General features: G+C 40.6%; 3 protein-coding genes and 1 long non-coding RNA gene across 7 annotated transcripts; 2 read left to right on the plus strand and 2 right to left on the minus strand.

Annotated features, from left to right (window-relative positions):
• Positions 1–89: 89 nt before the first annotated feature.
• Positions 90–2,264, minus strand: LOC138133975 (uncharacterized). The gene is made up of 2 exons (XR_011160593.1): positions 2,079–2,264; positions 90–2,021 (listed from the first exon to the last, which is right to left on the minus strand). It is a non-coding gene; the product is annotated as an uncharacterized lncRNA (long non-coding RNA).
• On the plus strand, positions 1,315–4,954 carry LOC138133973 (nuclear transcription factor Y subunit alpha-like). Of its 2 annotated transcripts, none has more exons than XM_069052018.1 (6): positions 1,315–1,704; positions 3,360–3,754; positions 3,807–3,979; positions 4,200–4,373; positions 4,424–4,636; positions 4,688–4,954. In XM_069052018.1, the coding sequence occupies exons 2-6, from the start codon at positions 3,394–3,396 to the stop codon at positions 4,739–4,741; spliced, it is 975 nt and encodes a 324-aa protein (XP_068908119.1). In that variant the 5' UTR covers positions 1,315–1,704; positions 3,360–3,393; the 3' UTR covers positions 4,742–4,954. The 2 variants fall into 2 exon arrangements, with proteins under 2 accessions (XP_068908119.1, XP_068908118.1); XM_069052017.1 differs by having other exon boundaries at positions 1,323–1,704; positions 3,807–3,997.
• Positions 4,955–5,391: 437 nt separating this feature from the next.
• Positions 5,392–11,096, plus strand: pod1 (coronin pod1). Of its 2 annotated transcripts, XM_069052252.1 has the most exons (11): positions 5,392–5,754; positions 5,809–6,700; positions 6,802–7,009; positions 7,279–7,423; positions 7,501–7,932; positions 8,119–8,797; positions 8,850–8,963; positions 9,016–9,953; positions 10,015–10,150; positions 10,206–10,351; positions 10,400–11,096. In XM_069052252.1, exons 2-11 carry the CDS (start codon positions 5,851–5,853, stop codon positions 10,490–10,492), a joined length of 3,741 nt encoding a protein of 1,246 aa, XP_068908353.1. In that variant the 5' UTR covers positions 5,392–5,754; positions 5,809–5,850; the 3' UTR covers positions 10,493–11,096. The 2 variants fall into 2 exon arrangements, with proteins under 2 accessions (XP_068908353.1, XP_068908354.1); XM_069052253.1 differs by lacking the exon at positions 7,501–7,932 and having other exon boundaries at positions 5,396–5,754.
• Ufm1 (Ubiquitin-fold modifier 1) lies at positions 11,088–12,984 on the minus strand. Of its 2 annotated transcripts, none has more exons than XM_069052261.1 (3): positions 12,735–12,949; positions 12,620–12,676; positions 11,088–11,399 (listed from the first exon to the last, which is right to left on the minus strand). In XM_069052261.1, the coding sequence occupies exons 1-3, from the start codon at positions 12,740–12,742 to the stop codon at positions 11,198–11,200; spliced, it is 267 nt and encodes an 88-aa protein (XP_068908362.1). In that variant the 5' UTR covers positions 12,743–12,949; the 3' UTR covers positions 11,088–11,197. The 2 variants fall into 2 exon arrangements, with proteins under 2 accessions (XP_068908362.1, XP_068908361.1); XM_069052260.1 differs by lacking the exon at positions 11,088–11,399 and adding an exon at positions 11,410–12,523 and having other exon boundaries at positions 12,735–12,984.
• Positions 12,985–13,012: the final 28 nt, after the last annotated feature.

The raw sequence follows: 13,012 nt of genomic DNA on the forward strand, positions 1-13,012 counted from the left end.
TAAGATCAAGAAGTTGAGCAGCTTGAAGTAGACTTCTCGTTCTGAATGAAATATTCTGTTATTGGGTGTGACACAAGAAAAAACATAAATACCTAATAGCTACCCATTTAATTGTTTCAATTAATTTTCTAGACTTCTATACACCTGTCAAATGGCATTACTCCACCAATCATTTAATACCTACCATTTATAAGCACTTTCAACCAATCCCTAACTAGCGTTTGTTGTGTGATAGTTTTCACTACTTATCAATAATTATGTTATAATACATAATGTCACATTAAACATGGAGACAGTTTGATACTTATTTTCGTTGCTTTACGTACGGTTTAAAACGATTTTTTAGCAATTTTAAATAATTCATAGTTTTATTTAAAAAATGCAAAACGAATTTTTTTAATAACTTTTTTCGATGTCTCCAACGCGAAGCACAATACAGTATATAGATGGTATTCGATTCGCAAAATCGCAGTTGGTTTGGCACAACTTAAGAGTTGAGATGAATATCTCAAAAAATGCATTCCACGAAGCTGTGCAACTGTGCAAACATTCAGATTTCCAATCTCTATGCATATCGGGCGGTCCACACATTACTGCATAACATATTCATAACTTATTCATAAATATTACGCCTTTCCTCTCTTTTAGGTTATTTCAACTTTTCTTCAACGATTTATGCAGCAGTCATGCGAAACACATTTAATTCATTTATTTTGTCCTAGTAATTCTGACAGGTACGGTTGGCTTCAAAAAAAGTTCTGTCAGATTTTATTAAATTTTTATAGTTTGAAACGATCTTTTAGAATTTAGGTTAAAAAACTGCACTTATGTGTCAGAAATACTACTGTCAAACAGAGACAAATTGACATAAATTGACAAATTAAATTTCCAATTCACATTAGGTCAAATTTCATTTCCAGTTTTTTTGAAGCCAACTGTAGGTATCTGTATTCTTCCTTATTTCTCCTGAAAATTTGCACTCCTGTTTCACATTGTGCAAATTTTCCTCTAATAAGCAATTGTTCGTGTTCCTACCAGAGTTACCGATAAAAATGAGTGAAGTCCACTGTCCAAGTCCAATATGTTACAATTTATAAACTCTCTCGAACATTCATTTCGCCATTTCGGTGACGAATATTGTCCAAATTTCGGGCCCCTTTTTGCTGCGCGCTACGCCACTGCCTGCCTTGACGTATCACTGTTGGCAATCGCCCACAGACGGCGCCACATTGCCAGCGGGCTTCCGAAAAGTCGTCAAATTTTGACTAATTCGAGATGGAGTTTCGGTGACAACACAGCAAGGTCGTCCGTCGTATCAACATCCACTATCTGTCGAGATAATTCCCGAAGCGCTGAATCTCGCCCCGCAAAAAATCCTGATCGAACTGACGCAACCCACCTCGCTCTGTTCTTAATTAGCGCCCGTTAAAAAAAAAAACAGATTTGGTGTCGCGATTTCGTCTTGAGCGTAGTGCTGAACTTTTCCTTTTCTACTTTTGTAATTGGCCACGGGTTTCCCGCCGCGTGCAGTTTGCGCCCGTCGATAAGCTAACGGGGCATCGACCGCTGTTAGCTCGCAAGGGAGTGGTAGCCATCACCACCAATACACAACCAGGTTCCAACGAAACGTGTGTAGTGCGTCGCGACCATTGGTCTACAATTTGTCGACCAATCATTGGGAAAGTGCAGACTAAAATATCCAATGTAAGTCCACAAATTATCAAACATATTCAGTGCATGATTCGAGGGTTGACCGGCAAAATACAATTGTTTATTACTAATCCACGCTCGAATTTTGGAATTTTACAACGTTACGACACGATCTCGGCGTAATGGCGACCAAGCTTTCCTAATCTGAAGGCTACCTGATTAACATTTTGCCAGCGACAAAAAGGCGGTTTTCCACGCTTTTCACCCCGAAAACTGCTCAAGCTCGACAATCGTCCCTCATTTTCACCGTCTAATGCCATTTCGTGTCTCTTTATTTCCTTTCTGATTAATTTACACGTTTGAATCCACACCTTAAACACATAACCTATACAATGTCACATATCAGCTTTCAAAAAAAAAAACTCTACATGTAAATCATTTACGTCGTTTTTAAATCACTTCTCGTTCACGTAAAAGTCTGCGTTTTTACTTCTTCAAGAAATGTTAACACACATCTACCATCGGTGATGTGTCAAGAACTTGATTCTTATCTGCAGTTGTACATAAAATACCAGACAGGAACATAACGAATGTTTATTCTGTGCAATGACAATATTTTCGATAATATTTTGAACTATCAGCTTTCACAGAAGAATTATTCAACATTAGATACGTTACAAATACCTACCTACCAATAACTTCTATTGTATTGTATTGTTATTATTACATGTTTTATTTTGTTTGTTTAATTTTAGTATTTTTTATTCTTACTAATAGATCGTTATTGTGCCAATTGACTTCAAAAAAGAGTTTTTACCCTTCATAACATTCTAGTCAGCACAAGAAATGGGAATAATAACCAACGGCTTCCGCATCTGTCATTGACATGATATTTCGTGATCGTTATCGGTTCTAAATGTACAGCTTTACGCGTCTTCTGTTGCATTTATTAAACAAATATTCAACAGTTCTGATAGGTATGAAGTAGTAAATAATTTTATGAAAGTAAGGACTTTAAGAGTCATAAAACGGTAAATGTTGAAAACTCCGTGCCACTTCTTCTGGTGGTAAATCCTCCCATAAACTCTGTCGACCTAACTTTGGCGCTGATTTATGATTTCCAATAACAAGTATGCCGCCGGTTGGAATTTTGGCCCAAAATATCTTTATTTATTGTATCTAGTCTTAAACGTCGATATATTTTTAGCTCTTAGGAATTTTTTTCTCTTGTTCGGAAATATTCGCCGTGTTTTGGTAAGTACAGCTCAAAAGAACTACTCTTCGACATCCACCGTGTCTACTAATCGTCAGGAATTGAAAAAAAAGTGAATTACTTACTGCTTTTGCGTATGTTGAATTTTAAGAAGAGCGTAATGCGTCTAATGCGGAACCTTTATCATTATCACTTTTGAAACAGGAAGGCAGGTGTGATACATTCATTGGCAGAAAGATCAAGTGAATTTTAGATTGATCCAACGAAGAGTCTAGACGATTTGCATAGATCTCTTGTTACGTACTTAAAGAACTAGAAAAACCATTACTAAAAACGTGAAAAAAGTTTTTTTTGTCTGAATTTACAAGAACACCATATATTTTGGACGATCATTTGAGTGATAAAACTGGAAAGATTAATAATTACGTTAACGAGAAGTTAATTTTCTTTGTGTGCGAGACGTGTTGTTTGTTTGAGCGTTTGTTTCTGGTTATAGCGCCTAAACGTTGGAGTCCGAGGAGCCTCCAGTGATGGAGCAGATTGCCACCTCAACAGATGGCCAAGTGGTCATGCAGACCGTGCAGGGCGTCAGTCCGCAGCAAGTGCAAGTGATGCAGATGAACACCGGTCAAGTGATTCAGGGAGCGAACGGTCAACAAATAATGGTGCACGCGGTGCCGCAAAGTGGTCAAATCCAAGTGGCACCGGCGGGCACCCAGAGCCTCCAACAGATCCAAGTGTTGCCGGTGTCGAGCCTGCAGACCGCCCAGGGCCAAGTTCTCCTGCAACAGCCTCAGCAGGCGCAAATCGTCCAGTCGTTGGACGGTCAGACTTTTATTTATCAGCCGGTAGCTATCGACAATGCGACGCTGCAACAAGCGCAGCCTACAGGTTTTTATGCCGAGATTGAATTTTTCGCTTTATGACATCGTTCCGATTTTAGTGCTGAACATAAACGGGAGTTTAGTACAAATTGCAAGTAGTCCGCCAGCTGCCACAACCACGACGGCGGTAGCCCAGCCCGCGGTCACGTCGCCCACGCAGACTGTGGTTCCCCAAACAATCGCCACGGCTTCGGGAAACCAGCTGACTATGGCTAACGGCAATTTAGTCATGGTGAGAAACGCCTCCGACGTACGTAACATTATTAACAATACCTAACGCCAGTTGCGATCAAACATAACTCCTAACATATTAGACTTTATGACCAAACGGTTAGAGATTTCGAACCTACGAGCCTGATCGATAAAACTTCAAGACTTTGATCGTGCGAGATTGAAACGCGCGTCTCGATTTGGATTGTTTCCACTCGTTCATTGAACGCTCTTGTCGGTAGATGGTGCCAGGAACCAGTGGAACCCAGTTTCAAAGAGTGCCTATTCCGGGAACAGCGGAGTTTTTAGAAGAAGAGCCCCTCTACGTAAATGCGAAGCAGTACAGGAGAATATTGAAGAGGCGACAAGCTCGAGCCAAGTTAGAAGCGGAGGGCAAAATACCCAAAGAGCGACCTGTAATGTACCGAAAAAATCACGGAAAAACGTGCTAATTGATGTGTTGCAGAAATATCTACATGAGTCGAGGCACAGACATGCGATGAACAGAATAAGAGGTGAAGGTGGGAGGTTTCATTCGGGATCGGTTAAGAAAAGACGAGAGGAGATGCAGAGGCAGCAGCAGCAACAGCAACAGCAGCAGCAACAGCAACAAACGCAGCAGAGGTCGATCGGTGTTCCTTATAATAATTTAGAACTTGCCACACCAATAATTATCGAAGTAAGTGAGTTAAGAGTGTTGTAAGGGCGGAAATTGTACGTTTTGTTTCAGAATGTGATGCCAGATATAATCAAACCGGACCCTCTCTCGATCGAGGGTAATTAGAAAAAAATCAATTATTTAATTTGTAAAGTGTTAGAAATTTTGTAAATAGCTTTTTACCTTTTAATTATTTGTACATAGTTATTATAGGCACTTTTGTCTGATTCACATATCTCGTTTTTATGTTTTATACTGTAATTGCAGTTGAGAATTTTGTATTAAACAGTTTTTGACTGACCTTGTAATTAATTTTGTTAATAAATTATTTCATTCGAATCGTGTTGTCTTTTTCATAATTGAACCTCTCAAAAACTTTAGATGATATTAGCATCGATATAAGTACCAAAAAAACACGTGATAATCGTTTTTAGGTGAAACATTTCTGGAAAACCACTTTTTTGATTTTTAAATGATATCTGAGCGACAGGTGTGCTTCGAAAAATTTAAAACCGGTTAAAAATAAGAAATATTACTGGCGTAAACCAGTGCAGGACACGGTTTCTAATTAGCATTTAATTAAACAAACAGGCAAAACGTATTAAATGTGAATAAATCTGTTAAAACGTTTTTTGTTTTAAATATTGTCTTGTTAATATAAAAGAAAGTGGTTAATTATAATCAATATTTTTAGAAAACAAAAATAATTGCAGTGATTTATGTAATTTATGCAACCAGCAATACAGAAAGCATTATCCTTTGTTTAAAGCGTGTTCCCTTGTTTGCAATGGACAATTGGTCAGTTCGTCTTTTCTTCTCGGTTCGTTGAAATACGTTTAGCTGACGTATAAAACGTTAACAGACAGATCTGAATACAATAAGCTGTAATATCTTAGAAAGTTTTAAAGCGAGTAATTTTTTAAAAACTTTGCGTCTGACGTAGGAAGCGGACCAAGCGAACAGAGTTGTCGGCAGTGTCAGCGAGTGTTGTCATCGACCTGTCAATAGTTTGGTTTTGGGGAAGCTTTGGGTGTAAAAGCTTGGTTTAGTGCGTGTACAATTAGTGATTTAGTTAAATGCACGTTTAATTACGTTTTGCCTAGAAAAGTTTGTGTTTTTTTATTTGAGTCAACGCACACGTAAGTTTTGTGAAAATTTTCCGCTTGTGGGGTGTAACTGTTTTGTTTGTACAGTTTTCCGCACCGTTCTTACATAGATTATATGTAAACACCGATATGGCTTGGAGATTTAAAGCTTCTAAATACAAAAACGCCGCACCCATAGTTCCCAAACCAGAAAACTATGTCCGGGATATATGCGTCGGCTCGTATCAGACCTACGGCAACAACATTGCCGCCTCCGCCAAGTTCATGGCTTTCAACTGGGACCACGCCGGGTCCAGTTTGGCGGTTTTGCCCATCGACGACTCGGGACGCAAAAGCAAGCTCATGCCACTGCTACACGCACATTCCGACACAGTGACTGACATGGAATTTTCCCCTTTTCACGACGGACTCCTAGCGACTGGTTCGCAAGACTGCCTAGTTAAGATTTGGCACATTCCAGAGCACGGCCTACAAGAATCTCTGAGCAACCCTGAGTGCACTTTTTCGCACAAACAGCGACGAGTTGAGACCGTCGGTTTTCACCCCACCGCGGATTTTCTTCTACATTCCACTTCTTACACGACTTTGACTCTTTGGGACTTGATTTCCGGACAAGAATTCTTCTCGAACGCCGACCCAACAGACGTCATACAATCCGTTAGCTGGAAACGCGACGGTACTCTCCTTGCGACGTCGTCGAAAGACAAGCAAGTCAGAATTCTTGACCCCCGAGTCGAAGAGTCGTGCGTCAAGACTGCCAACAGCCATCAAAGTATTAAAGATTCGAGAGTAGTCTGGTTGGGAGACAGCAACAGGGTATTGACGACGGGCTTCGACTCACAGCGGCTTCGTCAGATTATTATTCGGGACTTGAGAAATTTTGGAGAAGCTGAGAAGTCATTGGAACTGGATTGTTCAACGGGAATTTTGATTCCGCTTTATGACGCCGACACCGGAATGCTCTTCCTGGCTGGAAAAGGTAATTTGGGTAAATTACACGGGCTCTAATTTTTATGGTTTAAGCCCGCCGCCCGTTAATTAATTGGTGTTTATTTAATTCGAATTGAATGCGATTTAAAGGAGATACGACTATCGGGTACATGGAAGTCATGGAGAAGGAGCCTTATCTGATGGAGGGTATTCGGCACTCTGGCGAACAGAGTAAGGGGGCGTGCTTGGTCCCCAAGAGAGCGCTCAACGTGATGCAAGGCGAGGTCAACAGGATTTTACAGCTGACCAGCACGTGCGTCATTCCCATCACCTATCAAGTTCCAAGGAAAACATACAGGTAATGTTTGTACTCGCGTTTAAATTGTCGCGTGATTAGATAGCATTTTTCCAAGTAAATAATGTTTTCGACTCTCCATTTCGCTAATTGTAATGTCCACTTTAGAAAGAGAAGTATGTGTTGCTGATTTGAACGAGCGTTTGCTGTCTTGAGCTATCCTTAAGATAGATTCAGTTTGATATTTGCGCCCTCTGCTTGACAAGAACAGCAGGTTGTATGTGTTCGCGGTTGTGTTGTTGAGCTACAGAGACGTAATTTTTTTTCTCCAGGGATTTCCACGCCGACTTGTACCCGGACACTCCCGGTTACAAAACGGAATTGACAGCGGAACAATGGATGAACGGCAAAAATATCCCGATCCCCAGGATCAGTTTGGATCCTGCGAAGCGAGAAAACGGCGAAGAACCGATCATTGTAAGTTTCTGCATTACCGTAACGATCGAATGTTGTACAGTTGCCAACATAAATGTATTGCTGCATTCAAAAATTAGGTACATAGAGGAGCTCTTTCAAAACTGAAAGAAGAGTACGAAACGGAAAAAGTCATAGACACAAAACCCGTCCCCAAAAAACCCTTTCAACCTAAAATCACGGCGGCGATCACTAAAAGCGATTTCCATCCAGTCAAGGAGATAATCAAAGATCTCGAAAGAGACAAGTCGCCCATTTCTGATAGTAAACCGGAAATTGTACAAGATAACAAAGTTGCGGAAAACAACAAGATCAATCTGGAAGAAACAGCCACAGCGCAAAACGTTGTACCGCCTAAACCGTTGCCGCGTACTTCCAGAACGGGTTCGATTTGCGAGCCCCTCGAAGACCCAAATAATCTCCCAAAACCCGTCGCTAGACCTAGGACTAATAGTGCGACACCTGTCGTCACGTCGGTCAATCCGAACGTGCCCATAGCCGGAGGATACAAGGTTAATGTTGTGGTGTTAGGATTTTTTTTTTAAATTTTACTTTCTCTATTTGCAATGCAAGTTTTATTTTAGTTGTCGCTAGGTACCAAGTTGGTCTAGGAATAGTTTGGCTTTTTACAGTTTTTGTTTTGTGTGTTTTTATCAATCTCGGATTGTTTCTTTGTTTAAAAAGCGAAACATTTTCAGCCGAGGTTGGGTCCGAAGCCTTTCACACCGCCGAAACTCAACGAACCGGAGAGTTTCGACAAAGTATTTTGCGTACCCGCCGTTCCCGGCCAACAAGTGCAACAGTCAAATGGCGTACACGAGCCCAAAACTCCGGTGTCGGAGACGTCTCCGGCTGTCGAAGAGATTTGTCAAGAGAAAGAAGTTGTAGAGAACGACGACGATCCGAAGTCGGAAAGTGAGACTGTCAAAAGTGAGACTGTGGAAGAAAACGAGAGCAGCGCGGTATCCGGTCACGCGCCGAAAACACCGAGCACGGCTGAGAGGAGGAAAATGTTCGAGAGTAACACTAAAGAGAACGAACCGGAAGACAACTTTGACGTTATTGATCAGAGCGGAACTTTTGAAAGGGCATCCGTTCAGAGAAGCAGCATAGCCGAGCGGAGGAAGATGTACGAGAATAGATCGCAGTCCGTACAGGAGACGCCGACTGTCATCATTGAAAAGGCGGGAGGGTCGCCTGTCATGTTGAGGCGAAAGGATTCGTTCAAGAACCGAAAGAACGCGGAGGACGTCTTGAAAGACGACAACAGCAGGAAGAGCGGACAGGTCTCGAAGCAGCTGTCTTTGGATCATCAAGCGGGGAAGAAGGGGGACAATTTCGCGGCGCCCACCCCCAAACGCACGTCAACGGTGTTTGGTAATGCTGAGACTTCCTCCCAATATTGCGATTTTAACGTGAGTGTGTGCAGGTCGGGTTTCCAAATTCCGCCACCTGAAAGGAACGCCGGCTCACAAGTCGTTCCACATCGAGAACATACGAAACCTGAGCCGTCAGATTTCAGGCGAATGCGACGGCTTCCACGGTAACACCCGATCGAAATCGATTGATGAATTTTTTAAAACTCGATGTTGCAGCAAATCCGGACCGCGTGGCGGTCCCCTTGAGCGGTCCAGGTGGAAAAATCGCGATTTTTGAACTGAGCAAGACGGGCAAGCTTCCCGACGGAGTGATTCCAGCTCTGGTGCACGGAAACAACGTGATGGATTTCGCGTGGGACCCCTTCGACACGCGCAGATTGGCTGTGGCCTGCGACGACGGAATCGTCAAACTGTGGAGAATTCCCGACGACGGTCTAAGCGAACCGACGAACGAGCCGGAGGGCGAGTTCAACGCGCATCCCGACAAAATTTACTTCATCAAGTTCCATCCCACTGCCAAAGATGTTCTAGCATCAGGGTCTTACGACATGACAATCAAAATCTGGGATCTCGCCACGCTCACCGAAAAAATCGTTCTCAAGGGACACACGGATCAGATGTTCAGTTTCGCGTGGTCGCCGTGCGGGGCGTTCTGTTCCACCGTCAGCAAAGACGCAAAGATTCGCATCTACAAGCCGAGATCTAACGACGCCCCGATCCGGGAGGGCAAAGGACCGGTGGGGAGTCGAGGGGCGAGGGTCGTTTGGGCTCTGGACGGTCATTTTATCGTGGTCATGGGTTTCGATAAGGTTTCCGAAAGGCAAATTATGGTTTTCAAATCGACGGATCTGAGCAATCCGCTGAACACGGTGGGGCTGGACGTGTCCCCCGCCATTTTGATACCGTTCTACGACGAGGACAGTTCGACTTTGTTCCTGACGGGCAAAGGCGACTCCACTATCTATGCGTTCGAGATCACCGAAGAAACTCCGTACATTTGTCCCCTAAGTCACCACAGGTGTAACAATCTGCATCAAGGTCTTTCGTTTTTGTTTAAGAACGTGTGTGATGTATCCAACGTCGAATTTGCGAAAGCGCTTAGGCTCACAAATAACACTATCGAACCCTTGTCTTTCACCGTGCCGAGGATCAAGGTAGACAAATTGATTTTTGAAGCGAATCAACTCATAACTTTACTCATGACTTTTTTTTAAGACGGAACTTTTCCAAGACGATCTGTTTCCTCCCACGCGGGTCGTCTGGAAACCGGCTTTGACCAGCGCGGAGTGGTTCGGTGGCAAGGATAAGGCTCCGCAAAGGATCAGCCTGAAGCCGGAGGGTATGGATTTGTGTAAGTTTGTGCGACCTAATTGCGCCGTGATGAGTCACTTGATAAGATATTTTAGTATCAGAGTCCCAAGGACAAGTAAACAGCTCGGACAGGACCATCAATAAATCAGCGTCGTCTCCGTTTATCGGTGCCTCTCAGCCTTACAATAGGTTAGCGTGGAACGCGGAATTAACAGGGCAGACAAAAATGAAACAGGAAGAGGTGAGATCTTGATATGACGAGTTCAAACATGCACGTTGATTTTTGTAGATTCAGAAGTCGGTCAGCAACAAACTGGAGATGAACTTAAAATTGGAACAGGACGAGATGGAGGGAGTGGACGAAAAAGAATGGAATGATTAATTAATTCTCGATACTTTAGTGTAAAGTTAGTTTGCTCTCTTTCCAAGAGTTTTTAAGTATAATTCGATGAAATAATACCTAGCCCGCCTTATTCAAAAATAATTACAGTTACGACATAATCTTATTTATCAATGCGTAAGATATAACCATCGCTTAATTATTATTTTTGTATATTTATAACATGGCTCAGCAACATTAATAATGACAAAGGTGATTTTTGATATTTTTTATGAAATAGGTGTTTGTACGCTTCGATATTTTTCTATTACAGTTATTTAATGACATCTAGTCAGTTTTATATTGCGCTTTAATTAACAATGTGATCTCTTCAGTAATTTAATATTTGGTACACATTCCGAATTTTGCATTTTAAGCCATAGATCAAGGGTTCGTGCCAAATCGATGAAAAAAAATGACCAAATTTGTGCTCATTTTTCCAAAATTGAATCGCTCAAAACTTTCATGTTTTTAGTCATTTAAGTGCTATATACATTTTGATAATTATTTTGTTATCATTATTTGTAGGTGTATTTATTTGTACTAGTGTTGTGACAGTGTAGGATGTAGTTTTCATGTAAGGTTAAATGTAACTAAATTATTTATAGTTGGCCGTTTTTATTCTTTCCCAAATAAAAAAAACAATATACACATCTGTTCGGATAAATAATAGATTTTTTAAAATTGCAATAAGAGTCGTTTAAATAATCATAATGGAGCACCTACTCGATCTCTGGGAATGAGTCTGAGTTCTGAACCATGTTTCAGAAAGACGTTACCGGCGGTTTGTTGAGGGTTAATCCCCACACCATCGTCTGTGATTATCGCTGAAGTTGCCGGCGGGACTTTAAATTCTTCGGCGGCAAATTTTAACACAGCTGTAAAGGGTGTGGCTTCTGGAACACTTAATCTACAACAAAATTTCTTTATATTTTATTGTGTAAAATTACAAAACATTTAAACAGCTTTTTTTTTTATAAACATTTGCTTCGAATATGTTCCCATATAGACGAATCTGTATACTTCTGAGCCTCCTTCAATCTGTTTATTACATACTCTTTAACAGTGGAATTTTCCGATTGGCATAAAAATGTAATGATCGATTCTAATTCGCTACTTGTTATTTCAGGACACAACGTCATGTTCGGGTTGCTAACCCATTGTACTTTATCATTTGTCTTTTTTTCGTCCATCATGCCGCCAATATAAATTAAAAAATTACAGTAAGAATCTAAGAATTCCACATAGTGAACACACACTTCTCTTAAACACACTAGATCAACGTTCTTTACGAGAGTGAGCCAAAAGTTTTTACTCAAAATACTGCGATCCAACATTTTCTCTAAAATTTTGTCCAATATTAATTTCGTAACAGAATGATTCAGATTTAAGGATAAAACACCAATTAGAGTTGACAGAGAAGTTTCAACTTTATAGCTTGCTAATGAATCGTTGATCAGTGATGCAATCTCGTCTTTATCGTCATTTTCTATTTTTTTACACCAATCATGTGCTATTAGTTCATATTTTAACTTATCTACATTGATGGCACGTTTGTTAGCAACTGTAAAGGCAAAAATGGCTTCAAAAGAAGCTGAAGTCATTATTAAATCTTTTAAGACAGACTGCAACCTTTCTTTGGGGAAAAGAGAAGTGTACATTCTTACAGCAACATCAATGATGTTCTCACTAATATTTTCATTTTTAAAGAAATTTAATAACAGATGATCACAAACTTTCGAATAAAATTTTTGGTCATGTTTTACTACTCTATTGTTACTTTCTCCCCAAAGTTTGAGAGTATTGAGAAACTGAGATACACAATTTTGTTCATGGAACTTGTTCATCGATTTTTCAACAAAACAAGCCACTTTAAAGGCTATTTTGATGTCTTCAGAGGTAACAGTTTTGATCCAATGGTGATTTTCGCAGATGGTTATGACATGGTCAAATGCTGTTAAAATCTGCTTTATGTTTGCTGTGGATGTTTCATTCATAATTTTGGTAGCTACTGTCATTTTTTACCGTGATTATCTGTCAACAAAAAAAGTGTGTTAGTTTTTTGCTAAGCTAAATTCTGTGCAGATCGACAGTAACTACCAAATCTCAAATCTAATGAACTAAACTTACACTTTGAATGGCAACTTGGGATCCGACGTCAGCGTAATTTTAAATGTAACTTTAGAACTGTAAATAACAATTATTACTCATTCATTAAGCATATGTTGCTAACCTAAAAACTTACGCAGCCATTTCGAATAAAATTACTAGAGCAATGAAATTAATTGGGGTTTTGTTTCCAAGCGTAGATTTGATAATTTATTATAAGCTAATGTTATTTGTAGCAAATATTTATGTTTTAACAGGAGTATTTAACTTCCACACCAATAACTAACGAACTAACATCTGTCATCTGTCATTAAACTGTCAACTGTCACATGTCACAGAGATGTCACATGTGTGAGATATGTGGCACATGGCACCAACACCAAACAAACTGACAGAAATCCAGATGGCACCACT

The sequence above is a fragment of the Tenebrio molitor genome, chromosome 6 (assembly GCF_963966145.1).
Source record: "Tenebrio molitor chromosome 6, icTenMoli1.1, whole genome shotgun sequence".
Classification (NCBI taxonomy): domain Eukaryota; kingdom Metazoa; phylum Arthropoda; class Insecta; order Coleoptera; family Tenebrionidae; genus Tenebrio; species Tenebrio molitor.

Coding starts and splice junctions, on each gene's coding strand:
- LOC138133973 (XM_069052017.1), top strand. CDS start 3,394: ATGGAGCAGATTGCCACCTCAACAGATGGCCAAGTGGTCATGCAGACC. Junction 3,755..3,806: donor GCAACAAGCGCAGCCTACAG/GTTTTTATGCCG, acceptor TTCCGATTTTAG/TGCTGAACATAAACGGGAGT. Junction 4,637..4,687: donor CCACACCAATAATTATCGAA/GTAAGTGAGTTA, acceptor GTTTTGTTTCAG/AATGTGATGCCAGATATAAT.
- pod1 (XM_069052252.1), top strand. CDS start 5,851: ATGGCTTGGAGATTTAAAGCTTCTAAATACAAAAACGCCGCACCCATA. Junction 8,798..8,849: donor ACGCACGTCAACGGTGTTTG/GTAATGCTGAGA, acceptor GAGTGTGTGCAG/GTCGGGTTTCCAAATTCCGC. Junction 10,352..10,399: donor CAAAAATGAAACAGGAAGAG/GTGAGATCTTGA, acceptor TGATTTTTGTAG/ATTCAGAAGTCGGTCAGCAA.
- Ufm1 (XM_069052260.1), bottom strand. CDS start 12,507: ATGACAGTAGCTACCAAAATTATGAATGAAACATCCACAGCAAACATA.